This window comes from Podarcis erhardii (assembly GCF_964252035.2).
Source record: "Podarcis erhardii genome assembly, chromosome: 11".
In the NCBI taxonomy this organism is placed as follows: Eukaryota; Metazoa; Chordata; class Lepidosauria; order Squamata; family Lacertidae; genus Podarcis; species Podarcis erhardii.
In genome coordinates this window covers 25223815-25249592 of record NC_138501.1, presented here as the reverse complement: position 1 = coordinate 25249592, position 25778 = coordinate 25223815, and the positions used below count along the sequence as shown (strand labels likewise).

Genomic DNA, 25778 nt, shown 5'->3' with positions numbered 1-25778 from the left:
ATACAAAAATGATATAGGCCCAATTTGTCAATACTGCTTTACTGAAAACTGTTATTAAGTTGGTGGAGAGAACACGCACTGGAAAAATTCTTCACCTTTCAAATGGGACTTCTTTCTATCAAAAAATCAATCGTGAGAATTACAGCTATCTCTAGGTTTAACTACCTTAATATTTAAACGGTGTATTACACCCCCTTTAGTCTCTTAAAGAGATGAATATTATGCACAACTAGGTTAACTGATACCTACTTTGGTAGAGGTGCATACAGAGTGAAAATGTGGTGGATTATTTTTAAAATCAATATTTTGGATTAATTATTGGTAGTTACTCCCTGTGCGATGGGACTTTCCTTGCCCCCTACTTCCATCTTCCTTCCAAAGCTGCTCATGAACAATAGGAAGCCCTTTGGAAAGGCATGGGATGTGGCGTAGGGGACTGCAGCTAGAGGAAGAAAATTGTGGAAGCACCCCCTACACAAGCAGATGTGTCATTACTTGTGAGAGGTTCAGCTGGATCCTAGCTAATGAGTTGCATCCAGCAGTTACAAGAGCAGAAGTCTACTTTAACAACTACTCTTTCCTTTCTGCCTACACCCCAAATATCATTGACTGCATACTGCTCAACTGTCCCGAATTGAGTGGGACATGACGGAATTACAGAAGCCATCCTGGCTTCTCATTGGATCCCAGAATGTCCTGTTTTTTGGTCTGGTCAGCTGGATCCCATGAGAGCTCAGGACCCAGAAAATGAGCATCCCGATTTTGATCAGTAAGATGTTGGAGGGTATAGGGCTGTATGGGGGGGGGGGCTGCAATAGGGGGAAATTGTTCAAATCGAATGGAGGAAACTTTTTCAGTATATGCATCCAATTGCATACGGTCTAATTACCCGAGTTTGGCTCTGTGCTGTGGGACACATATACACAGTTTGTGTATATGTCTGCCAACATCTGGCAAATTTTACTTGGTTACTTTTTTGTGTTTTACCTGTAACTCTCTACCCATAGCTTGGTAATGATCTTGGAAAGGTGGAAAGGACATTGTCTGAATAGTGAATCTCATAAGAACTGCAAAATGCTGCTGATACCGAACCTCAGTTGATATATTGTGTGACTAAAACTAGGACCCTCCCAACTTATTCCGTGTATCCAATGGCATTTCTTTACCCCATGTGCTTACTCAGCAGCAATTCCCTATAAGGCCTGCCACTACCTCTTACGATGTTCACAAAATGCCTCAGTAACTATCCCCTATGAACCTATGACTGTAAACCTCAGTCGTCACCCGGGAACTTGGTGAAACTAGCTTCCAAGTAAACAGCTTTAGGATCAAACAATTTCCTTTGTATTGTTACCATGCACTATGACTGACAAATTTCAAGTAAGCATACATTCTTATTTTAAATCAATAATTTGCTTTTAATTTACAGGCTATCCTAAGAAAATATACTCAAATAGACCAAATGACTGAGTGCAGAAATGTGGTAAGATATGGATACTGGGCTGGGAGGGGAGAGAGAGAAAGAGATAGATGATGCTGGAATAGTTTTATTTTCTTGCCAGCGATCGGGTTTCAACAAATGCTGCCTTTACCTTTAAATATTATACTAAGTAAGGAGAGAGGAAAGGTTACGAATGGTGGTGACTTCATAGTGTGTCTATCACAGCTCAACATACACATATGTAGCACATTCATGCATGTTTTGTTTATTCCACTTCAAATGCTGCAGTTTTCAAGGGCAATAGAAAAAAACACCTAAAAAGCACTGGCATGCATGCAGAACAAGCAGTCTTTCTATTGCATCTACTGATACTCCCACATATGTATGAGTATTCAAACCTGAAGGAGGTTATGGCTATGGACTCTCCGCCCCTTTTCCCCATGTCTTGCTTACAAATATTGACTGGGTGCACTCCAGGTTCCCATCTGGGGAATCTGTTCTTTTTAGAATTGCAAGCCCTTGTGTTCAAATGACAAGCTTTGCTGCCAATGTAGAATGTGATTCCATCCTTAATTAAATGTATCTGTGTGTGCTGGATAGTGTCTGCAATCCAGAGAATTAGCTGAGCTCACACTAAAAGATCCTACGCCCACAGAAATTGCCACATACAAATGTTTTACATAGCAACCCTTTGGATCATTTCAGAGTCCTCAGCATGGGGCAATTAGGTAGGCTTAAATATCTGCACAGCATATCTATCTTTTATAGCTTTTGAAATTCACAAAGGGATATCCCAGTGCTTAATGTATAATTTATGGTAATTCAGCACTTGCTGCTCTTCTTGCTTACGATGGGAGTTATGCAATTTATAAATCTGGAACACAGCTAGTTGTGATTTGGGATAGCTCTGTGAGCTAGAGTAATGCTGTGAGGTATATGCCAGATTTATAATTTTGTTTTATGAAAGCCCCCAGTGAGTCATGCACTGATCCTCCCAACAACTTATTCCTTGGAGATTGCAATCCTGAAACCCACCTGTACATCACCCATTAAGAAAATTAAGTTTAATAATAGATGTTCTGCAATACAATATAATTAAACGAATAACAAAAAAGTACTTTCATTTTTATTTCTTACTATCCTGTGTTAAACTGCAAATATGGTGGATGCGAGGGTGGAAAGTATTTAGAGGAATACCTGGGATAGACCTGGGGTATGACATTGGTAAAGGATTGTTGCTGTTCCCAGTGGGTTAATCCAGTTGGCCAGGGGTGGAAAACCTCCAGCTCACAGGCCTAATAGGCCTGGCAGGGCCCCCAGTTTGGCCCATCAGGCCATTTTCCCCAAACCATGCCCATCATATGTGATGTCAGGTGTGGGGCAGGTAGAGATGCAGGAACCTTAAAAGTGTCCTCCTTGATTATGCTTTGGAGGAACTTAGTGCAGTTGACCCCTGCCCAAAACAGAGCATGTCGAATTCTAGTGGTCTTATCAGTGCCTATCAATGGTAATAAGCAATAACTTCAAGCCCACTGGATTGGCTGTGCAGCTGATTCCTGTTAAAAGCAAGCTTGGAGTTACCATCTCTCAGCTTGTCCCACTACAAGGGAAAAAATTGTCACCAGGCATGTTGGGTGATTGACAGGGGGCACAGCCCCATCAACTGTCAAAGTGGCCTAGTGGGGATGGGGGATGCAAGCAGGCAGTCTGTTCTTTGCATTTTATTTTTTGTTACAAAATTGGCTGTTCTTTTCCATTTATTTTTTTTAAGTAAAGACTTTGTGTTAGGGTTTCAACTTGGATTTATCAATTTTTAAAGAATTGATTGACCAAAGAAAAGTGTCAATTAATCAAGCAACAGACTGTATAAAAGCAATCGTTTTTAATACATCTATACTTATAAAAACTATGGATAACTGTTTTCTCTTTCTCTGCCACACTGGAGGAAATGTGACTTCTAAAAACGATACCTAGTTTGGCACTTTTGTGCATTCTCTTAAAAATAAAGGCTTTCTTTGTGCTTTAGAATTGCCTCAATTCATATGCAAATACAGTTTAATCGATTAACCATCAAACTTAGGAGTTTCTTTAAATGGCCCTAACTTATGTTTATGTGTATCTGATCAGTGCTTAGTCTTGTCATTCTTAGTCTTTCATTCCCTAGGTAAAAAATACTCGCTGTTCTGGAGGAACCAACAATATACTTGAACTAGTAGATGACCACTTATTTTCTATAGCAATCTCAGAATTTTTATCTGGAAAAGATCTGATTCCTCCTGCTAAACTTGTTCACTCTCTTTTAGAGCACATACTTCAGGTGAGAATGGTAGCTTATGAGAACTGGTACATTGCAGTGGCTAAGGAGTGGCTGGGTCACTGGTTTCTCTTGTCTTACCTTAGCCAACTGTTTGTGCCTTCAGCACCTCATCTTCAAAATTAGCTTAATGCAGTACTGACTTCCCTTACAAGGCTGTTGTAAGGATTTTACTCATACCACTATGTAGGTAATAAATACTATTGTCAGATATGCAGTATGATGTCAATGTAAAAGAGGTTGATAAGTTGTTTTTCCTTTTTCAGTTGCTTTTATTTTTAACCTTATTTTCCCATTTGTTTCCCCCCTAGTTTGATACTATGGTTTTTAGTATTTACCACACTAAAATCCCAGTTAATGTGTTTAGCACACAACGCACACTGATTTTGCTGTATGAATCTTTCTGGTAGTATCGAAATGCTAGCCAGTTTGGCAGGCTGTGTTGGGGAGGCACTTTCCATTGCAGTGAATAAGGAACTTGCAGGAGCAGGAGGCAACTGCATCCCTTTCCTTGTGAATTCTGACATCCATGCCATGGCACTGAAGGGCAAATGGAGGTGCCATGACCTTTCAAGCCACTCTCAGACCTAGAAACTGAAAGTTTTGGAGTTGGCTGTGATTACTTAGTGGCCAAGAACACCGAGTTCTGACTTCAAAACCAAATTCCAGCAGCTAGGTTTGGCTTCCCATTCTTTCCTGTTTACAGTGTATATACCCTGTTTCCATGTTAGAAAAAGCTGTGTACAGTGGTACCTTAGGTTATTAACTTAATTCGTTCCAGAGGTCCGTTATTAACCCGAAACCGTTCTTAACCTGAAGTGCGCTTTCTCTAATGGGGCCTCCCACTGCTGCCGCACCGCCGACATGTGATTTCTGTTCTCATCCTGGGGCAAAGTTAGTACAAACCCAAAGTGTTTGTAACCCGAGGTGTTTGTAACCCAAGGTACCACTTCTGACAGACATATATCTATGTAAATGTAAAGGATCCCTGGACAGTTAAGTCCAGTCAAAGGCAACTATGGGGTTGCAGCGCTCATCTCGCTTTCAGGCCAAGGGAGATGGTGTTTGTCCACAGACAGCTTTCTGTGTCATGTGGCCAGCATGACTAAACTGCTTCTGGCGCAACGGAACACAGTGATGGAAACCAGAGCACACAGAAATGCCATTTACCTTCCCGCCGCAGCGGTACCTATTTATCTACTTGCACTGGTGTGCTTTCAAACTGCTAGGTTGGCAGGAGCTGGGACAGAGCAATGGGAGCTCACCCTGTTGCGGGGATTCGAACTGCAAGCCTTCTGATTGGCAAGCCCAAGAGGCTCAGTGGTTTAGACCACAGCACCTCCCGTGTAGAACTAATCAGCATTTGTTAGGTAGCCCTCAAGCCACCCACCTCTGGGTGCCAGGCTCAAGTGAAACAGCAGCCCTTCTTCCTAGTTATGCATGCAAGTCTAGAGCATTTCTGATTGCCCTATGTGAAATGTATGTAGCTCACTGGTAAAGTACATGCTTTACATGCAGAGCATCCCTGGTTCAATCCCTGGCATCTCCAGGTAGAACTGGCAGACACACCTAGAGCTGCTGCCAGTCAGTGGCCACAGTACTGACTTAGATGGACCCAAAGGTATAAGGCAGCTTTTGTATTTAAGGACCTTCACTACGGTGTATCCCTAGGTTTCTAGGCTGCCAGTCTTTGACGTAGAAAAGAGCTAGCACTTCATTCCCACCAACACATTGAAACTGATGGGCTTTTAATTCATACTGTGTAAGTGTAAATTGTGGGATGTGGGTGGCGCTGTGGGTTAAACCACAGAGCCTAGGACTTGCTGATCAGAAGGTCGGCGGTTCGAATCCCTGCGACGGGGTGAGCTCCCATTGCTCGGTCCCTGCTCCTGCCCACCTAGCAGTTCGAAAGCACGTCAAAGTGCAAGTAGATAAATAGGTACCGCTCCAGCGGGAAGGTAAACGGCGTTTCCGTGTGCTGCTCTGGTTCGCCAGAAGCGGCTTAGTCATGCTGGCCACATGACCCGGAAGCTGTACACCGGCTCCCTAGGCCAATAAAGCGAGATGAGCGCCGCAACCCCAGAGTCGGTCACGACTGAACCTAATGGTCAGGGGTCCTTAACTGTAAATTATTCTTAATGGTTTGGGATTAATGGTAAAAGATTACCTGAGAAATCTACACACACCACTTTGAGTTCCATGATAGAAAAAAGTGGGTTATAATGCTGCTTAAATGGCAGATCCAATAAAGAAAGATGGCTTAGTGGTAAATATATATATATATTGTGTGGAAACATTGTTGAAGGGTGGTATGTATTTTAAAACACCATTTATTTGTCTCAAACTAGTTAATTTCAGTGGCAGAAACAACAGGTGTAAGATTGGAGCAGAGTGATAGAATGAGATGTGTTTATGTTTGATTACAGGGAAATTCAGACCCTGCACTTCCTGTTCAGTTCTTTCATATCATGTATGCTCTTCTTCAACACGATCCTCCTTGGAAATCAGCTTCTATGTTAACGTACTACCTGGAAGTTCTTCAATGTCCCGTTTGCATGAGGGGAACATGGCCTCTGTTAGAGATGCTTGTGAGGTAAGACCACTCTGGAATAATTACAGTGGCCTGATTTGCACAAACTACAGTATGGTTAACAAACAATAGTTAAAGCTGATGCATCTAGTAAATGGTCACTTAAACCTTGATTTCCATTAAAGGAGACACAAGAGCTGCTGTTCACTTGCGGCTCTACAGCGTGTGCATGATAAATATTCCATAACCATAGTTATGGAGGGAATCCAAGTTTGCTCGTAATACTAAACCTATGGTTAATGTTAACAAAGTTTTATAAACTACGTGCTTTTTAATGAGGCACTGAAATTACAATAGACTATGTTAAAAGTAACTCCTTCTCATGAAATATGTACGATGTTATTTCTTAACCATGTATACCCACCCCAATATTAGGGAAAAGTGAAGGAAGGTGGCTTGGGTTGTTGTTTTTTACAGTCAGGTTAGAGTGTTGGACTATGACCTGGGACACCAAGGTTCAAATCCCCACTCTGTCATGAAGCTCACTGGGTGACCTTGGGCAAGTTATCGTCTCTTAGTCTAACCCACCTCACTGGGTTGTTGTGAGGATGAAATGGGGAGGAGGAAAACTGTATACACTACCTTCAGCTCCTTGGAAGATAAAGGTGATATACAGATGTAATAAATAAGTAATCTTACTTTAAGGGGGGTAGGAAAGTTCGGGTGCAATCCAGATAATAAAACTGTCAGGATATTGGCAATTTTACTTGCTATTAATTTCAGTGGTGTTTAAGCATGCCTCTATAGAGCACTTCCACAATGTTCCGCAGATTTAAGTTGGAGCACTGTGTCAGAATTGTTCAGCAGATTATCAGAGTGTATGTCAAGTAAATGAGGTTTTATGCTGCATTTTTCAACCTTGAAAAATTGGGTTGAAAAATGCATCACATGATTTTTATTTTTTTATTTTTCCTATTTTTTTGTATGTATTCACAAACCACTCTGTCAGGTGTAGTACTTCTCAAGCCCACGGGACTACCGTATAGCGTAAGTATAATCAGTTGCTCAGAAAGCTGTTGAAATATTCAAGTAAAAAATATTTCATATTTGTAAGATTTTAATTTGACTTTTGACTAAAGTGGCTTATGCTTTCAGAGCCTTTTAGTTCAGAAAAAATATGAACTAAAGCAAGATTGAGGTTTTTAAAATTACGCAATGTGCAGAGAAAGTGAACAGAGATAAGTTTTCTTTCTTTCATAGTACTAGAACTCAGCGTCATGCAATGAGGTTGATTGGCAGTGGATTCAGGGGAGATAAAAGAAAGTACTTCACACAAGGCATAATTAATTTTGGTTTATGGAACATAGTGCCACACAGTGTGTTGACTGCTAGATTAGATGGCTTTAAAAGTGACGTAGTCAGATTAAAGATGAGTAAGTATATAAACTGTTATAAATTGCGAATTGCTGTATCATCCCCCATGCTCTGCTTGTGAGCATCACAGAGGCATCTGCCTAGCTACAATAATGGTGGAAAACTTGATGGAAATGTAATTCTGGATGTGGAACATCAAGATGAAGATAAAGCAATTGATGGATGGGATCTAGGCATCTCCATCTCCAAAGGAAGGTCTTTCCCCCATTCATTGAGGGGAGTTTGATCCAGTGGAGACTCCTTCTCTGCTAACTGGTTATTTCCATGTGCAAAAGCCAGAGTCAGTGGTTTTTGGCAACATCTCTCTACACTTCTGGAGGATCTCCCAACCCTCCCAAGAAAGTTTTCAGGTGCTGCAGGGTGAACGAAGAATTGCAGGAAATTGCTCCTGCCCATGGGAATTTCCAGATACTGTAGTGGATTTGTTCCTGAGGCAAGACTGGATCCAAGTCAGTAAATGCAGTGAAGAACTTTCAAGTTCACTGTTTTTCTTGAGGTCCAGGAATTTCTTGAGCTCATTGTAAAGTCCTCAGAACAGGAATGTTTGCATTTAAAACAGCTAACAATTAAAGTGATATATACGGTCTGTACATATGAAGACTGTTGTAAAAAGCTGGAAGCCAGACAATTAGCTCTTTGGAGAGAATAGGGGAGCACAGAGTGCTGAATCCTGCCCTTGGTTTTCTCAATCAATATGATTTCATCATTCCTGTCTGCAAGCTCCATATGCATAGCCCAAGCAGTGGAATCAGGCTCAAAGCACACTTTCTGTTTACAATTCCTTATTTGACCGGGGATTTGTGTATTTATTTGGTTGGTTTTTTAAAAATTTGATATCCTGCCCTTTATCTGAAGAGTGCAGGTTGGGTTACAATAACAAATGCACAGAAAATAAAATAGCAACACTTTTAAAGTAAAAACCATCTTTCAGTCCCTGTAGCCAGTCTGTAAACATCCTTCTAGATACTTTATGGAAACACAGGTCTTCTGCTGGCACCCAGAGCTGAAAAAAGGTCAGCACTATGTGGAGCTCACAGGCACCTTACTGGAGCTGGTGAACTTTGGGCTGTGGGGACAGAAAGGAAGATCAGAAAATATCCTGATTTATCTGACCCTTAACTATTGCTTGTGCTTTCCCCACCAGGTCTTGCCTTTACTGCAGTAATATTTGTCATTCAGTCCCTGTTACAGAAACCACAGATGAGGCAAGAATGTTTCACAAAACACTGTTAATGTTTCTTATGAATGTGTTCCAAGATGAAGTAATAGCATTAACAAGAAGGTGTGTTTCAATGAATGTTTTTACCTTTTTAATTTCTAACCCATTTTTGTATCTTACCATCAAGTTGTGCCTAAAGTACATTGTACTTCCCACTTGATTACTTTTCCTGTACTTTTATGTCAGTTTTTAAGAAAGCTATTCTGATTCTAGGTAAATGGCCAGATATGTTTCTAAACTTTTTTTCAAAAATTACGTTTACACATTAGTTCTTTAATTTACACACACACACACACACACACACACACACACACACACACGTGCTTAAGTGTGTAAGTGTTTAACATTGCAGTTCTGTGATTTTTCTTAGTCTAGGCTTAGATTAAAAGCCTTTTTTCATAATGTGCACATAATACTTAGATTTTACTGGAGACAATTCTGGAAATTACACTGTAACAGCAAAAAGCCTTAGGCTTGTAACCTCTTCCTTTATGTGGTGGTATGTTTCTTTGTTCTTAAAGTGCAAAAATTCAAATTTTTAAAATTAACATTACTATGGGCTGTATCCAAGATTAGCCATACTCAGAGTAAACCTATTGAAATTACGGGCACAACAAACTTCAGGCTATGAATTTCAGTGGGTCTTCTCTGAGCAGAATCTAGGTAGATACAAATCTATCCACTGTCCGCCCCCCTAAGTTTGGGGGGGTTCATTATACTTCATTATGCCTGAATATCACTCTGGATTGTAGCTAGAGACATCATTTCTATCAAAGTTTGAATTTCGTTGTAATTTAAAACGTGCTAAATTGCAGATTTTAACAGAAGATATACTGTGTGTTATGTAATCATTGTAACGAAACAGAAAAACAGATTTAGGAATTATTTTTCTTTTACAGTTTGTGTGAAGAAGATTCACAGCAAGCACAAGTGATGCCACAAACTGTTCTTCTGGAAACATTCTGGTTAGGAAGTGAATCGGTGCTTTTCACAAAACGTATAAATATTCTAGTAGACTGGGTCATAAATTCCTATAGAGAGAAGTACAAGACAGATGATGTGAGTGATTTATCAACTATGAAGAGTAAAGAAAGCCCAATAACGCCTTTTGTGTTTTGCTGCTTTCTCCCAGGACTCTTAATAATGTTCCATGACTGTATATGTTCCCTACTCCCTAGAACAAGACTTTTGCGTTGTTGTTCCCCAGATGGCCTTAATCATGGTTAAAGGTTATTGTCTATTGATTTCAGTGGGTCTTCTCTGAGCATGACTTAGCTGAATATCTCCTTTATGTTGGCACTGCCACTTAACTGATTAGCAATGTCATCTTAAGTATCTTTTGAAACCATGGGTTGACGTTTGTTTAAAATACTATTGAAAATGGATCCTTGGAATTGTGAATTTCTTCTGATGAATGCAAATAAATTCTCTCACAACTGATGTATCTGAGAAGCTGATACCTGAAAATCTTGGTTAACAGCTTATGTCATAAGAGATTTCTGTAATCTCCAATATGTCCTCAAAGTAACAGACGCTTTACCCTTTGTGTCGGTAAAGATAGATCTAAAAGGGTTCCCCCTGGTTTCAAGTAAAATATGAAAATGGAGAGCTTGGTTCCTGGAAAACAGTTGCCTAAGACAAGGTTCAAAATGTCCCAGAGCCATGATTAAGTGAGGCATACGCTATGCTATTTATTTCAACATAGCAAGACTTTGTAATCTTTAATTAGAAATAGCTTGATGGGAGCGTACTTAACTGAGCTCCTGTAGCATCAGAGTCAGTGCCCTTCTGACAATTTCTATACAGGGGAATCCCTGCTGTTGCATGCGTCAGCTCCTTCCAGTCTGTTCTGCCCCCGCCCCTTTTCGGCACCAAAAACGGCATGCGTCTTAGTAGTCGTGTGAGGAGTTGCCTGTACTCATGAGTCAAACAATTGAAGAGAACCATTTAGTTTTAAATGCAGGAATTAATGATTTGAATCAGTTTCTTATGTTGTTATGGAAGACCTGGATAATTGCAGAGGTATTCTAGAAGCTACCATATAATCAACTATACTAGAGCCTCACAAACAAAATGGAGAATGTAAATTCTCCCTATGTATCAGCCTGTAGTTTTATTTTGGATTAGCATGGCGAAACAATCTATTAATTGGAATAAACATAAGCAGGGTTAATTAATTTGGCCTTCATTTTAGCTCCTCTAGGGGAGTAGTCTGTCCTCCTCAAAATATTTTAGCAGGGGGCATTTGAATTCAAGAGTGAGTTGCTTGGTCCAATCCTGGCGTTGAAGTTAGCAGCACATGGTAGCAGGGCCTCAGCATGTTTAATAGAGCAGTTATCTGTTCCATCCAAGCACCTGCAATTTGTGCTTATTGAATGTTAGTGGATAAAGATTGGTGATCAATAAGATTAAATATTTCAGCTCCTAATCACATGAACAAACAAGTCATAATCTTCTGGCAATATTGTGGTATAGTTAAGGAAACTGTAGTAAGACCTGGTAAATTTCTTGGAGTTACGATGCTCATAGGGTAGACCACTTGCGTGAGCAGTTTAAAATGGATGAAACAGACTTTAATTTCTGCGTTAAGAAAAAATATAGTAATAGAGAGATTTTAAAGGCGATCTTCTCTTCTAGATCATCAAGCATGAAGTAGCTGACCTGTTGAATAGAATTTTGGGAGTTGTGGTCGAATACTGGATTCTTTCAGGGTTCTTAATAGACAAAAATATGTTACATCCTGTAGCTGCGGATCTTGCATCTTATATTGCCATTTCATGTAATGGTAAGATTGTAATATATTTTGTCATACAAATGCATAGTGAAGAAACTCTTCAGTTCTCTGTATCTAAACCAGAAGACTGTAGTTGGAATATTTGGCTGCTTATTTCATCACTTATTCCAACTCGGTGTGTGAAGCCTTCCTCATCTGTGACACCTGAATTTATCCTTGTCCCGTCTTCATTATCTCTCTCTCCCTTGATGTTCTTCCCATATCAGAATACTTTAGCTGGCATTTTTAACTACCAACTTATACTTCCCTTGCCGCCGCCTCTTCTTTTTTTTTTTAATAGGCCACTGGTTCTGGTTCTGCACTGTAATTTTACAGCACTACTTATGCATAGAAAGTGTAATTATTATTAATGTTTGCTAGATAATAAATAATAATGTTGATGGTAATAATAATGATTAGGATGTTTCCATAAATAAATCAAGCACCTCATGTTTGTAAATCATAAGCAATTGGTGGAAGAGGACGCGAGAGTGCCCAGAGCTATACAGGCAATCTTCCATATATTCCATTGTCATTTTGCAAATGGGGACACAAAATTGTACATTCACTATCTGCATTGCCAAGAGTAGTAGTGTAGGGAGTTACTGTAAACAACTAATTATATATTTCACCTAAACAGATTACATAATTCATATTAGAGCCTGATTGCTAAAATGTAAAGTTTGGGTATCCACAAGCATGCTGGCAGTATAAAATCTCTGTCCTAGTACAGATTTTAAAGTTTCTTGTATTGTAACTTTCATGAACAAAAATCTTTCCATTAAAAAAAAACCCAAATCCATGCAAGCATGGATTTTTCATACTGTTTTAAAATGGCATTTACCGAATATTTTAAGTACTTCAGCTTTGCAAACCTGTTCCTCTTACCTACTGCATAATGTGTTTTCTTCAATTTGATATCTGGAGTACTATGTCCAGTTCTCTGCTGCCACAGGTGGGAAGACTAGGTTCCCTGGGTTCAATTTACAGGAGCGTAGATTTCAATTGAACATTAGGATAAGCTTGACACTAAGAATAGTCTGACAGAAGAACCAAAAGAAGTAGCTCTGCCTCTCTAGAAGCTGGGCAGTTATCTGCTGGGAGTGCTGCATCTTTCTGTTTCTACAATTGGGCAAGCAATTCTACAGCTAGTTTAGTAATTCTAACAATTTAGGAATAGCAATTAAAGGACAGAAATGCAGCAATAATATTCTCTGTATTGTCTCCCTAATACTTTCTTACTGTCTCCCTTTTCTTCAGATTTTTCACCACAGGAATTAAAAACATTCATTTCTTCCATAACATCTCTGTGGCTTGAAATGTTTGTTACAGAAGCAGTTTTTAAAAACTTGCCATTCCAAACCAACGCTGTTTTTTCTACTGAATTGCTGTCTCTCCAAAAAATGGTAAGTGTCATTTGTACTAAGTAATATCTTTCTTAATGCAAAAACATTCTGGCCTAGATCAAATGCCGTGATCTTGGTCCAATAAACCATTCATTTTTGCACCAGGAATTAACTATGTGCCGGCATGCTTCATCCTCCTCTCTGACCTTCTTTCCTCCATCCCTCCCCCTCATACACATTAACTCAAGACTTACTGGTTTGTTAAACCAATTTTCTTGTGGCAACTGAACTGGGAAACTGATGTTTGAGCTATTCCAACCATGATATCAGGTATCAAGCCATGATAGCAACTAGACAGCTGATATTCTTCTCGGATTGGGGGAGGGTTCTAAAGGACTCTTTAGAAACGACTTCGCAAGTTTTCCTTCTGGCTCCTTTGTTCCTCAATGTCAGGATACCCCTAACTGTCTTGCTTCAACCTCTCTTCCTGCCCCCCTAATTTTATACATATTTATATTTCATCTGTTCCTCTTGGGAATTTTTGCTTCTTTCCAATCAACAGAGATTGGGTACTAGCGTTGCAGGACTTAATGATAAACATTACAAACTAGACTTCCGCTGGTGCAACATTGGATCCAGCCCAGTGCATCTTACTCTCATTCCCCATGGCAAATTGCCTTCTGCTGTAGTGCAGCATATTTTCCCCAATTCCAACACATGGATGCTACTTTCGAGCATGTACTTGAACCCTAAAGCGCAGTAGCCCACAATACAGCAAACCACTCAAAAGCCAAAATATGTGTGAGAAGAGCAAGTCAAGTTCCCAGCAGCACCCTAACAACATAACCTGCATAGGGGTGTGAGAAACTATCTGGGTCCTTAAGAGTTTCACACCATAAGCTTTACTTTAAAAGGCTTTTGTGAAGCCTAGGTATGATAATCTGGAAGATAAGCTTTAAATGCAATAAAGATCTGGAGGGAACTGTTAGCGTTGCTAATTACCAGATGTCATATTTAACATAGCTGGACTAAAGTTTGACTCTTGCAACAGGTTTGTTCCTATCTGCCTGCTTTACAAGTTGGGTTGTGTGAGCCAAGGATACACAAAGCAAAGAAAAGGAAAATAGGGCAATGGCCTTGCCCTAAGTCTCAAAGGGCATTACTGATGCTAAATGGTGATAAGCAGAACCAAGCCGAAGTGCTGCCTGATGTACCGTAAGTAATACCTATAACATCACCGGTTTTATTCTGCTTTGGGGGACAGCTTCTGACCTGACACATTTCTTGAACTTTATGTGACCTGTGTTGTTGTCTGCAAATTACTGTGACTGGCAGAAAGCTCGGTTTTAATCCTGTAACACATCTGGGAATGGTGAGGGTTTTTTCCCCTTTTCCCTTTCCCTGCATATATGTAGACTTCACAGACTATACATACTTTCCCACTATTAATGTAAATTGCTTCCCAGGAGAAATAGAAGTATTCAAGAAATAATGTTTTTAGAGTGAGCTTAAGCCCTGTATATTGAATGATTGGTGGGTTTATTACAAGCACATACTGTATGGAATGTTTCAAAACTACAGTGACTTAAATTTCAAAATATGAAAGCATGTAGATGTATCTGTCTGCGAGAACACTTGTTACTTCTGAACAAGTGGGGTGTTGTTGGTTTTTAAAATGTAAATAAAGTTCAGTCTTTTAACATACTTTTACCACTTCTTGCTTTTAGTATACAAGGCACTGGTGACTCTGCTTGTGTTCAAAAGAAATTGGGAAACAAAGCTGAAGTTGAGATGATGCGCAGCAAAGATAATCATCATTTTTCAGGGAAGCAGGGGACTGTTAACAAGGTTAACGTTAAAGGTACTGTGATTTCCTAACTTATGCTTAGTACTTCACAAGTTTGCAATCCGTAGTTCCACATTTGGCCCCAGTGAAGATGGAGTGGTATCTCATTATTGCCATAAGTCAAACATGGCTTTCTTGTGCTTTTTGTTATGCAATGCCCCTTTTTTAAAGTTGGGGATTTGATTGTCTGCTTTTTTTAATCAGTCAAACACACACTCACACAATTTTCTCTTGAGTTGTAAATTGAGAATGCATTCTAAAATGAGTCCATTCCAGTCATAGCCTTATTTCACTAATCCACCTCAACCTGTGCTTGGAAGAATCAGCATCGTCCTCTGATTTGAAAGTCTAATTCAGTCTTCATCTCTTTCCGTCCTAGACGTTTTGCAAACAAAGACCAAAGTGTATGCTGAATTACATAGCCCCATTAAGCATATGGACTGTTTTCTTCTAGGCATCGAGCCCAAGCTATGAAATGCATTTGGATTTTAGTTTTAACTACACTAGAACCCAAGCACTTAAGTTTTAAATAGCACAGTACAGTAGTTTACACGGGCTCTGTTCAATACACAAATGTAATAAAATGTACTTATATGCTTGTACCTGTCTTAAATCAATTTCTGGAACTATTTTTAATATGAATTTAACCTAGACATATATAATTATTGCCATTCAAAGCGCTCCAAAGTATAACAGTAATGGGTATCAGAAGGGATATTTTAGAACTATATGCTAAGCTATTGGTAGAGTCAAAAACAGCAGAACCCTCATTTTGCTTGGATTTAAATTTTATGCCCACCCTATGCCAAAGTCTCAAACTATATCAGCAAATGCACTGATAAAAAAATTATCTGATTTCCCCCCTACTGGTATGCTATTGGAGAGGTAAGACAAACTGATACATAATTCCGCTTAAAAGAAGTGGCTAAAATATGATACATTGGGAAAGATAGACTTGATTGTTGCCCACAACAAACAACCAGACACTTTGCATAAGAATATCATCCTGTTGAATATAAATAAGGAAATTTACTGACCCAGTCCCATTGAGCAAATGTGGGGAGGGCAGAATGTTCTCATTTGGGTAAATTTCATCATTCACTTGGAAACGTGTTTTTTGTCGACTCTTGTTCCAGTACAATCAGTAGATGAAAACGTAAACAAATATAAGAATTTTACAGCCTGCCTTTGTTAATTGAGGCACTACCTGTAAACTGCAGTCAGTCTTCACTGTCTTCCTTCTCTCTTTTTTCCTAGGTCTAAGTGTGTGTGTGTGTGTGTGTGTGTGTGTGTGTGTGTGTTCGTTCCCTCTTCTTAAGACTGCTTCATTCTTCTTAATCTCTCTCCCTCTCCCTCCTCCACCCCCCCTCCTTTTTCTCTCTGGTACTGTAGGCAAGCCAGACAGCCTATTGAGAAACAGCAAACCATCTGTTAACGGATTTGAAGTTCTGAATTATACTTGAGTGTGTAGAGGCACTCGTGCTTAGCCAGAAACATTCATTTGAATTAAGCTACAAACGCTGTGTAAAAAGAACCATACACTTAATGTAGGTTCATGAATAAATTTAAGGGAGGGCAACTGCGCTCTAAACTTTTATTGCTTCAAAACCAAGCATTTTTGGTGTTCTGTGATCATTCGGTGCTTTTATAATGTGGTTGAAGCTTTACAGCTTGAACGGGTGGGTGGGGGAGAGGGAAAGATAATTCCTGTGTTAACCCTTTAGCAGTGCAGTTCCATTGCTGGATCTCTGATGGAACAGAAGCTCTGTGGGCTTTTTGAGTTTTCTTAAAAGGTATTTAAACAGGACAAAGGGAAATCTTATTCATTACTGAGTGCTCTGGCGTGTAGCCAGATCTCCTAGTTCCTGCGCTTTGATTATTTTCTTCAGTTGCCATTTTGCCTAGACTGGTATAATCTATTAATTCTGTTTGCTAGGAGAGACTGCCCTGCATACTGCTTGCAAAAGGAACAATGTGGAGAGATTGATTCATCTTCTGTCTCTTCCAGGAATAGATATTAACGTTAAAGGTAAGTAGTTTTATTTTCTTCCCTGAACAAACACATTAAGCCTCCCAAATAGCTGTGATACTTGTGTGTTCGCAGAGTTCTTTTCATTCCTTGTTTTCCTGCTTCGGGATTATGAATCAAAGCAAAGATTTTATGGGTAGTTTTGCGGCTAAAGCTTATTGATTGCACTTAATTGTCTGCATGGTTTTTCTGTTAAAGGACAGTTGTGGTTTAAAATAATTCATTTCTGGCCTTTTTATAGATAGGAGGATAAAAGCTGTGAATGGCTTTATAGTCAAGATTTTTATGTGAAATTCTGGTCCGAACAGACCCGGGCCAGTGTGTGGTTTTGACTGCAGATGCCTTGTTCTTACTTTAGCAATAACAAATACGCTGCTTTGGAAAAAAAGAAAAAGAAACAGCTTCATTGTAGAATGACACTGAAGTAGATCTTTGCCTCCTTTCATTTTAAAAGTATAATACAGAATTAGCATATTGATTTCTCAAAATATTTGTTACAACACTAGTTAGAGGGGGAAAGGGTAAACAGAATCTGAACGACAATATTATGAACATCCTGCTACTAATTTTACTGTTTTCTCAAACTTCCCTTGATTTGTAATTCAGACTATGCTGGCTGGACGCCTTTGCATGAAGCTTGTAACCATGGAAACACTCTGTGTGTCCGTGAAATTTTGCAACATTGTCCAGAGGTAAACCTGTTCAGCCAAGTGGATGGGGTGACTCCCTTGCATGATGCCCTGAGAAATGGACATGTACAAATTGCCAAGCTTCTACTTCAGCATGGGGGTGAGTGTGTTTGTGTTAAATAAGCTTAGAGAAATTTGAATCTGTAAAAACTGCAGAGTATTAAAATTTGAGGGTGTTCTTGATGTGATTTTTGAAAGCTAGAGGTTTTCATAAATATTGATGTGCATCATGCCATATTTATACTCATTCATCTTGTCAGTTAAATTATTTCAGTAAGCCCATAACTTTGGCTGCTTTCTCACATTTGCTGAATTGCAGATTTTTTGTAAAAGCTGTATGAAAAAGCAGTGATGTGGATTGCATGCCTACCAGGCATTTTTCACAAAATCTGGATTTTAAATTAATTTTTACAATGTACTGCAGAAATGATTAGCTTAACTGCTTTGTGCTGCTTAATTTCATGGTGTTTCTGCTTATATTTATGGTTATCCAAACATTTAGGCTGATAATTCTGCTTCTGAAAAGTCTAGGTTTTTAAAAATTGGAGGGGAAAGGTTAGAAATAGCTTACTTTAGAATTTTGCATTTTTTTAAAAAAAACCCACTTAAAGCAGTTCAAAAATTACAACATTTTGTGTATACCCTCCATGAGATGTCTTCCCCTCACAAAGTACTCATCTTCAAAGGAGAGAAAGTATATATATTTTAGAGCGTTTGTATGTGCCATATATAAACACAGAGTTTATGTAGCTCATACCACTACTCTGCATGTCAATTTAATTTCACATATTTCATGTTTTCAGATTTGTTATGGCTATACTAATTCTGCTGTGTGGAGTGCAAAATAATGTTCTGTACTTAGATAGCTTTTAGCTAAACTCAGCCAGAAACACAAACATTACACTGGTTAGTCTGTTTTATAAGACCTCTGTGCATTTGCAGTCTTCTCCTGCCCCCTAAAGGCTACTTTCTTTGTCTCTGGCTGACATTCTTTCGCAATCAATACATCCCTTGCTCTTCTCCCTCTGTGGGCTTGTGCTGAACCTTAATGCTGTCTCCCAGGTGTTTTATTTATCTACCGCACCATGCGACTGACACGCCAAGCCAATACCTGGCCTCACTTCAATCGGTCTAAGTGATGCAAGAGCCAATATTACCGAAAGCCCAAGTCTTCAATAGAACGTGGCATTACACTGACAGATGTGCATTTTTCCTGGGTGTCTGTGAAGAATGGGCAGCAGATGATCCCCTTGTCCTAGGGGAGAAGATCTGCTTGCACTTTCATTCATCAAGGTCCTCTTGCAACAGTGCAGACGGTGTGTGCAGAGTTATCTTGGCTGTCACATGCCAGGCCTTCGCCTGTCAAGCAGTTTGACAGAAGCATGGCAGGAACTATGCTGCACATTCAGTATACAATTGCTCATTGTTGGTAACTAAACTTTATAGAGTCCTTTGGCACGTCCCTCACCCATAAGACATCCTTTTTAGTTTTGGGTTGTTTTTTTAATCTACACTATGATGCAATATCTACATTTGAAAATTCAAATATTGCCCTTGTGTGCATGGCCCTCTCTCTGTAGGCACACAACCTGTTAATTTTATTGATGTGTTATACCATCCTTTTCCTAAAGAGCTCAAGGGGGGCATTCATGTTTCTCCTCTTTTATTTTCCCAGCAGTCCTTTGAGGTAGGGTAGGCTGGGAAATAGTGACTGGCCCACGTCTCCTAATGAGCCCTAAGGCTGAGTGGGAATTTGAATCCTGGATTCGCCCTCCCATCAGATGTCAAGGAGATAAGTAACTATGCAACCTTTAGAAAACATCGGAAGGCAGCCCTATATAGGGAAGTTTTTAATGTTTAATATTTTATTATGGTTTTTGTATATGCTGGCAGCTGCCAAGAGTGGCTGGGGCAACCCAGTCAGATGGGCACGGTACAAATAACAACATTTATTATTATTATTATTATTATTATTATTATTATTATTATTATTATTCCTGGTCTTGCAGTTTACCTTTCACAAAAGTAGGCTGCTCTTCTCCCCCCCCCCCAATCCATATGTCACATTAACATAGCATTTCCCCCTGCACATTAAAGCATTTCAGTTAAGTACATTGCAGTTTCTTCATGACTAAAAACTCTGTGCAACCTGTAATCTATGGTAGTTGAATTGTTGGTTTTTTGTTTTTTTTTTTAAAAAGGCTGCAGCTGATCTATCGCTCTAGTAGCAGCAGCAGAATGCTCAGACCACATTGCTACACATAAAAAGTCCTCCAATCTAAGAAACAGAGTGTCAGTACTGATTACCTGTTAGGTAGAAGCAAGATCATTAAATCCCTCTGACCTGTCTGCCAAGCAGGTGATGAGTGCTGCACTCATAGGCTTGGGTGTTAAGATACAGGCTTGGGCATTTAAACTGTGCACGGCAGTCTTCTCTGTATACAGGACCTTCTGCAGGACCATCCCAGAAACCGTTATTATTATTAATTTATATACCGCTTAAAGGCAAAAATGTGGGTGAATCTAGGCATACTTTTTTCTGTGTGTCCTTGCTAGATGCAAACACATTATTTGATTCTGTGAATGTTTAGGGGGTTTATGGAATAAAAACTTAAGACCTGGTTATTTGAGAAGCTGCATTCTTGCATTCTGTCCTATTCAGCCACTAAGGAAGAGTTACTTCTGGTGGATCCACACAGCCCAAGGTTCACCTGACAGCCAAGGCTGTTTGTCTAGAGGGCATTCAGTGCAATGACACATAACTCCCTCCTGATAAACAGCATATGCTAATAGTTTGTTGCTTTTGGTGCATGTTAAAACTGCTTTATGCAAGCAAGCTATATCGCCTTTTCTTCTCATTTTGTAGGTCTTAGGGAAAGTAACAGGAAACTATATTTTTAGCATATCTAATCTGCTGTTTCTTATTGTGCCACTGTTTAAACTTAAAAATACGTTCCAAACTCCAGTTCTTACCTTTGCTTGGCAAGGGAGTGCTGAAACAGTGTGACAGAGTAGCAGGAAGGCCTTCTTTGAGTTTGAGTTGGGTTCTCCGTGTGAATACTCAGTTAGTTAGTGGCATTTTTCTTTCTCCAAAATAGTAGGTAAGAGATCCTGCTGACTTGTAAGGATGACCAGCTCACAAGACCTTTCTCCCACATTTTGGAGGCAGAGAAATGCCACCAACTACCATCCTTTGGCATTCACATAGAAGGCCTGGCTCATAATGAAAGCTATCTGCCATACATAAGGAATTCCCCCTAAGTGTATGAACAAGGCTAGGATTCTTTATACATGTGGCTGAGACATGTGAAATGCTACGTAACTCAGCTGCTGGCACAGCCTTCTGCCCATGCGCTCAACTTAATTGAATGTTACTGTGATTTGTAAACCACTTTGAGCTTTTATTACAATCTATCAGTATATAAACGTTGTAAAATAAATTTGTCACCATGGATGGCAGCAGTCCCCATTTTATATTTGTGTACCCCAAAGTTTGCTTCCTCATTTCTTTTTTATCATCTTCATCTATCAGTATCATCTATTTTGTGTGTCTTGCAAAACACATTTTGTAAACCTGTATTTTAATAGGTATTACCAATTTCTTTAAATATACCGAAGCATGATACGTATACAAAGAACTTGAATCATCTGGTTATGTTAACAAAAAGAAATCTGTAGTACACTGATGAGATCAGGAAGTGGCTTTTGCTTTAGAACAGTGGTTGCCAATTGGTGGTCCCCGGACCCCCAAGGGTTTGTGGCACCATTCGCATAACAAAAACTAACTTAGAGATGTACAACTTTTCAAAACCAGAGGGTCCATGGCTTGGGGTTTTGAAAAACGGGTCTGCAGTACTTAGCGAATTTGGATCCAGTGTTCGAGAACATCCAGCCCATGACTGACTCACCACATGACTGCGAGGGTGAGGAGCAAAGGTCTTAGCAGGGCATTTCACCCCATAATCTTTAAGGCACATAGTATACGCCTGAAAGAGGCTTAACAATTCTAATTCGTTTGGGAATTAAAATGTGATTTGTTAATCAAAAAGCTTTAGATGCTGCAGACAAAACTGCAGATACTGAAAAACAGCCAGTTGTTTAGCTGCGCTAAATAAGCTATTTCCTTTTTAATGTTTTGTTTCTTCTGCAGGACCAGTATTGCTACAGCAGAAAGATTCTGAGGGGAACCTGCCACTGGATATCATAAAGTGTGAAACAACTAAGCAGCAACTTTTGCATCTTGTTAATCCAGAAGAGAAAGTTGAGGAATTCCATGCACAAGTGGAAAGCAATTTTCATAAAACACAGACAGAATTTTGGACGGTCTTATATTGCAAGATGTTGTTAAACTTTTGTTCTGTATATAAGCTATTTAAGCCTTTTTCTGTAGCCTTTAAAAAGCTCGCCTGCTCCAAACCGTTGCTGATGACAGCTGATTGTTTCAAGTTTAATGCTAGCTCTAGCCATTGGTTCCTAGATCTTTATTTTAGAGAGCTTGAAACCTTTCGACATCTCCCAGTGTATCTTCAGAAGATGATTGAGGAGCTTAAAAAGGGCACAGGTGAACAGCAGCAAGCTTTTGCAGCAACACTACAGCAAATTTCAGTGGAAATCCAAATGTCTAACTGTTATTTGGCCAACTAGCTTCCAAACTAAGACTGCTTGCCAAAAGCTGATAGTCTTAACACTGGGGTAGCTAATGTGACCTTGGACTCCAGCTCCCATCAGCTCCATCCAGCATGACCAATGATAAGAGATGATGGGAGTTGTTGTCTTGGCAGCATCTGGTACCTCATTGATCCTGGTCTAACATGTTTATCGTCTTCAACATATAAGCATAATACCCTTGCCTGGTTGACCTACTGATCCCCACAAGGGAACTAAGACTGTATTTGCCTGATTTAGCCGTCACACAAAACTGGCTTCCTACTACAATGCGAACAAGCTGTACAGAATATCAAGTTTGCACACTTTCCTTTCCCAGGACAGAAAACCAGAATCGTCTGTTCCCAGTTTTGCACTAACCACATTTTCCCTTATACTGTTTGAACACGGGAAACTTGCTTGATCCTATCTTGTTCCCACTAATTAAGCAAACTGTTTTCTCAGATGCTGGCTTGTCCTCACCAGCTAGTTTGTAAACAAACTACTCTCCAGGCTCAGTCATCATAGGAAACTGAAAGTGGATGCTTCTTACTTGGGCACTACAGCACATTCCCATACTGGGAAACTGGTTTCCACCAGCTGTGAAACAGCCCATAGTCTCTTAAAATGGGGGGGGGGTGAGCTCCAGCAACGATTGTGGCACCAACTCAGGGGATCCTTTTACTCCATCCTATCAAGCGACACTTCATTTTGTTGGCTACCTCATTTTCACTAATCCTGTATAATATTTTTGTTAATAAAATTGTTTTTGTAATGTGATCAATATTTGAATAGAGTACTGTATACTTGGTTCATTTACTTTTAGGAGGCAATATACTACCACAATCATACACTGCATTCACAATTTATTTGAGAATGGATAAAGATGCTCTTGATCCTAATACTGTCATTCTCAAATTATGAGGCAGCCCACCTTGGGTGGTGTGGGGGAATTTGGAAGATTTAAGGCCACTCTAAAAGGTAGGGCATGTTAGTTATCTTGTGTAGGAGGCAACGGTATCTAGGGGAAGTCAAAGTTTCCATAAAACATGCCCTAAGATTGGACTCTTATTAAAGCTTTATAAATGTAATTTGGAACCAAAAACCATTAAATAAAAATGGTTGAAGCATAGCTTCATTATGTATGTTCATAAAAGAAACATTTTGTAATTTGAAAAAAAAATATTAAAAAAACCCCAATGCTGATTTGAAACAAAATTCAGGAGCACCTTAGGCCAAAGCAGCACTTTGCAAGATAAGTGGGACTGGCGTGGTCGTGTTGGACTAGGCCTGAAGAGGCCTGGTTTTGAAATCTGTCATGAAGCTCACTGGGTGCTCTTCTTTCAGTTACCAGATCTTAGCCTAACATACCCCACAGAGCTGTTGTGAGACTGAAATGGCACAGGGCCTTGAACTGCTAGGAGAGTAGATGTACTCAGTTTCTAAATACGCCCATGGGAAACCGAAGTGTAGAAGCTGAGCACATCATCACTCGTCCCAACTCTAAAAATGGAGCTAGAACATAGCCTCTGTAGATAGTAGCCAACAATAGCCTTATCAGATGGAGGTATAGATTTATGTAACACAAGAGAACTAATCTACAAATGATTGTGTACAGAACTCTTTAATTCCAAGGCATTTTGAGATTTGATTTTACAAGGTAAGTATTAGGGAGCTACTCATTATGTAAATCATAGAATCATATAGTGTTGGAAGGTACCCAAAGGATCATCTAGTCCAACCCCCTGCAAGCAGGAATCTTTTGCCCAATGGGGCTTGAACCCACAACCTTTAAGAGTCTCATGCCCTACTGATTGAGCTATCCCAAATAATTAACTTATTTAAAAATTATTTTGAATAGTTCAGTGAGCCTTCTGCCTTAACCATAGCAACAATCAATTCTAACAGAGCAAGCAAAAAGTGGCCTTATTTTAACAAAACAAACTTTACCAGTAGAAGAAGTGTATCTTTTGAAACATCCATGTAATAAAATATACAACTTTCTTACACAATGGTTTGTTGCTTTTGCTTGCAAAATCGTATAACCAAACACTTTAATCCCTTCCCCAAACCCCCATCCAGACATTTTGATGAAGTTTGGCCCATACAAATCTGCAGTGATGTTAGAAGCATTGTAAGGTTACGTCAGCCATTCTAATGATGTGATGTAATTAAGAGAACAATAAGGAGGGCCAGGTCTTACAGGGACTCTGAGCTACATACAGGTACTGTTCAGAACACAGAAGCATGCTGTTAACATGTTGGGACATTTGTATAATACAGTGATTCAAATAATTATTACCATTACTCTACAGTACCTAGAGACATTGGTCTGAAGTAGTCATAAAATCACAGAGTTGGCAGGGACGTTGAGGATCATCTCATTTAACCTGCAATGCAGGAACATGCCAGTGTCCCATATGGGGATCAAACCTGCAACCTTGTTATTATCAGCACCACACTAACCAACTGAAGTCCTGCTACAGTACAACCCCAAAAATACAAATTTGTGTTATAATACCATCAGAACAGAGATGATATGAGCGAGGCATAAATACAACCATTCAAGATTCAAGCCTATTTCCTTAAGCATTACTTGTTCAAAACATCACAAGCATTTCAAGAGCAATGTTAATATATGGTCACATCTGAAGATGTCCACTAAAATTTGTATTATAAAAACCTGATTCAATACCAATTTCTGCTAAAAATGTCAGTCCCACACTAAATATTTTTAATGCGTAGGACTGGTTGCACAAGAGAGTAAATTGCAGAAAACATCCCAATTCATAAAAATGAATTGCCAAAGTTCATTTATTAACAGTGCTTAAAGTACACTTCCCTCTGTAGGTACAAAAAAAGTTTTAGTTAATATAAACCACATCATAATACTCTAAATTTTGCTTTTTAAATCAGTATCTCCACTGAAAGTTCTTCCATGTTCACGTGAGCAAGTGCTTATCAGCATCTTAAAACCACACTGCGTTTAAAGTATTATTTTCAAGTTTTAATTGTTGGTGACATTTCTGACCATGCTGAGTTCCCCATTTATCTGTACAGTAGCTTATATTTTCTGCTTCACAGTAAGTCTATGTTACCGAAACAACTCTGATCCTTATGTGCTTTTTTATAATGAGGTCTTATTACATTATCTGAAATGTCCTAAAATTTCTCTGTTATGTGCTAAACTCTCTGAGAAGAATAAATGTGATGTGTCAGTTTGATGTGGTCAGCCTATCATTAGTTTAAACCTTTTCAAAGCAGACCTTCTCTGTGTGGGGGACATGCTATCTATAATGGCTCTTAAACTGCTAAAGATGGATTTTTTTTCATATGGATACCATGTGGATTGATGATAACGTAGTCTATCTCCTCTATCAACCCCTTATGATTTTAGGAGTGTTCATGGAACATGAAGAATTGCTTGTTCCCTGATGTGCCTTTTCAGACTCAGCACAAAAAGAAGGGAGGGAACTGATAAGATTAAATGACTGAGTACACTTATCAAAGGCT

At 39.4% G+C, this 25778-nt stretch overlaps 1 protein-coding gene across 4 annotated transcripts in view; it reads left to right on the top strand.

The window, feature by feature from the left end:
- SLF1 (SMC5-SMC6 complex localization factor 1) overlaps positions 1–23045 on the top strand; it is a 33024-nt gene extending 9979 nt beyond the window's left edge. For all 4 annotated transcript variants that reach the window (XM_081880402.1, XM_081880404.1, XM_081880403.1 and 1 more), the window contains exons 7-18: positions 1430–1483; positions 3606–3758; positions 6182–6348; positions 8864–9001; positions 9838–9997; positions 11576–11723; positions 12972–13117; positions 14109–14272; positions 14785–14918; positions 16840–16932; positions 17539–17721; positions 21772–23045. In XM_081880402.1, coding sequence (XP_081736528.1) covers positions 1430–1483; positions 3606–3758; positions 6182–6348; positions 8864–9001; positions 9838–9997; positions 11576–11723; positions 12972–13117; positions 14109–14272; positions 14785–14918; positions 16840–16932; positions 17539–17721; positions 21772–22265 — 2034 coding nt within the window. In that variant the 3' untranslated portion in view covers positions 22266–23045. The remainder of the gene's footprint in view (positions 1–1429; positions 1484–3605; positions 3759–6181; positions 6349–8863; positions 9002–9837; positions 9998–11575; positions 11724–12971; positions 13118–14108; positions 14273–14784; positions 14919–16839; positions 16933–17538; positions 17722–21771) is intronic.
- Positions 23046–25778: the final 2733 nt, after the last annotated feature.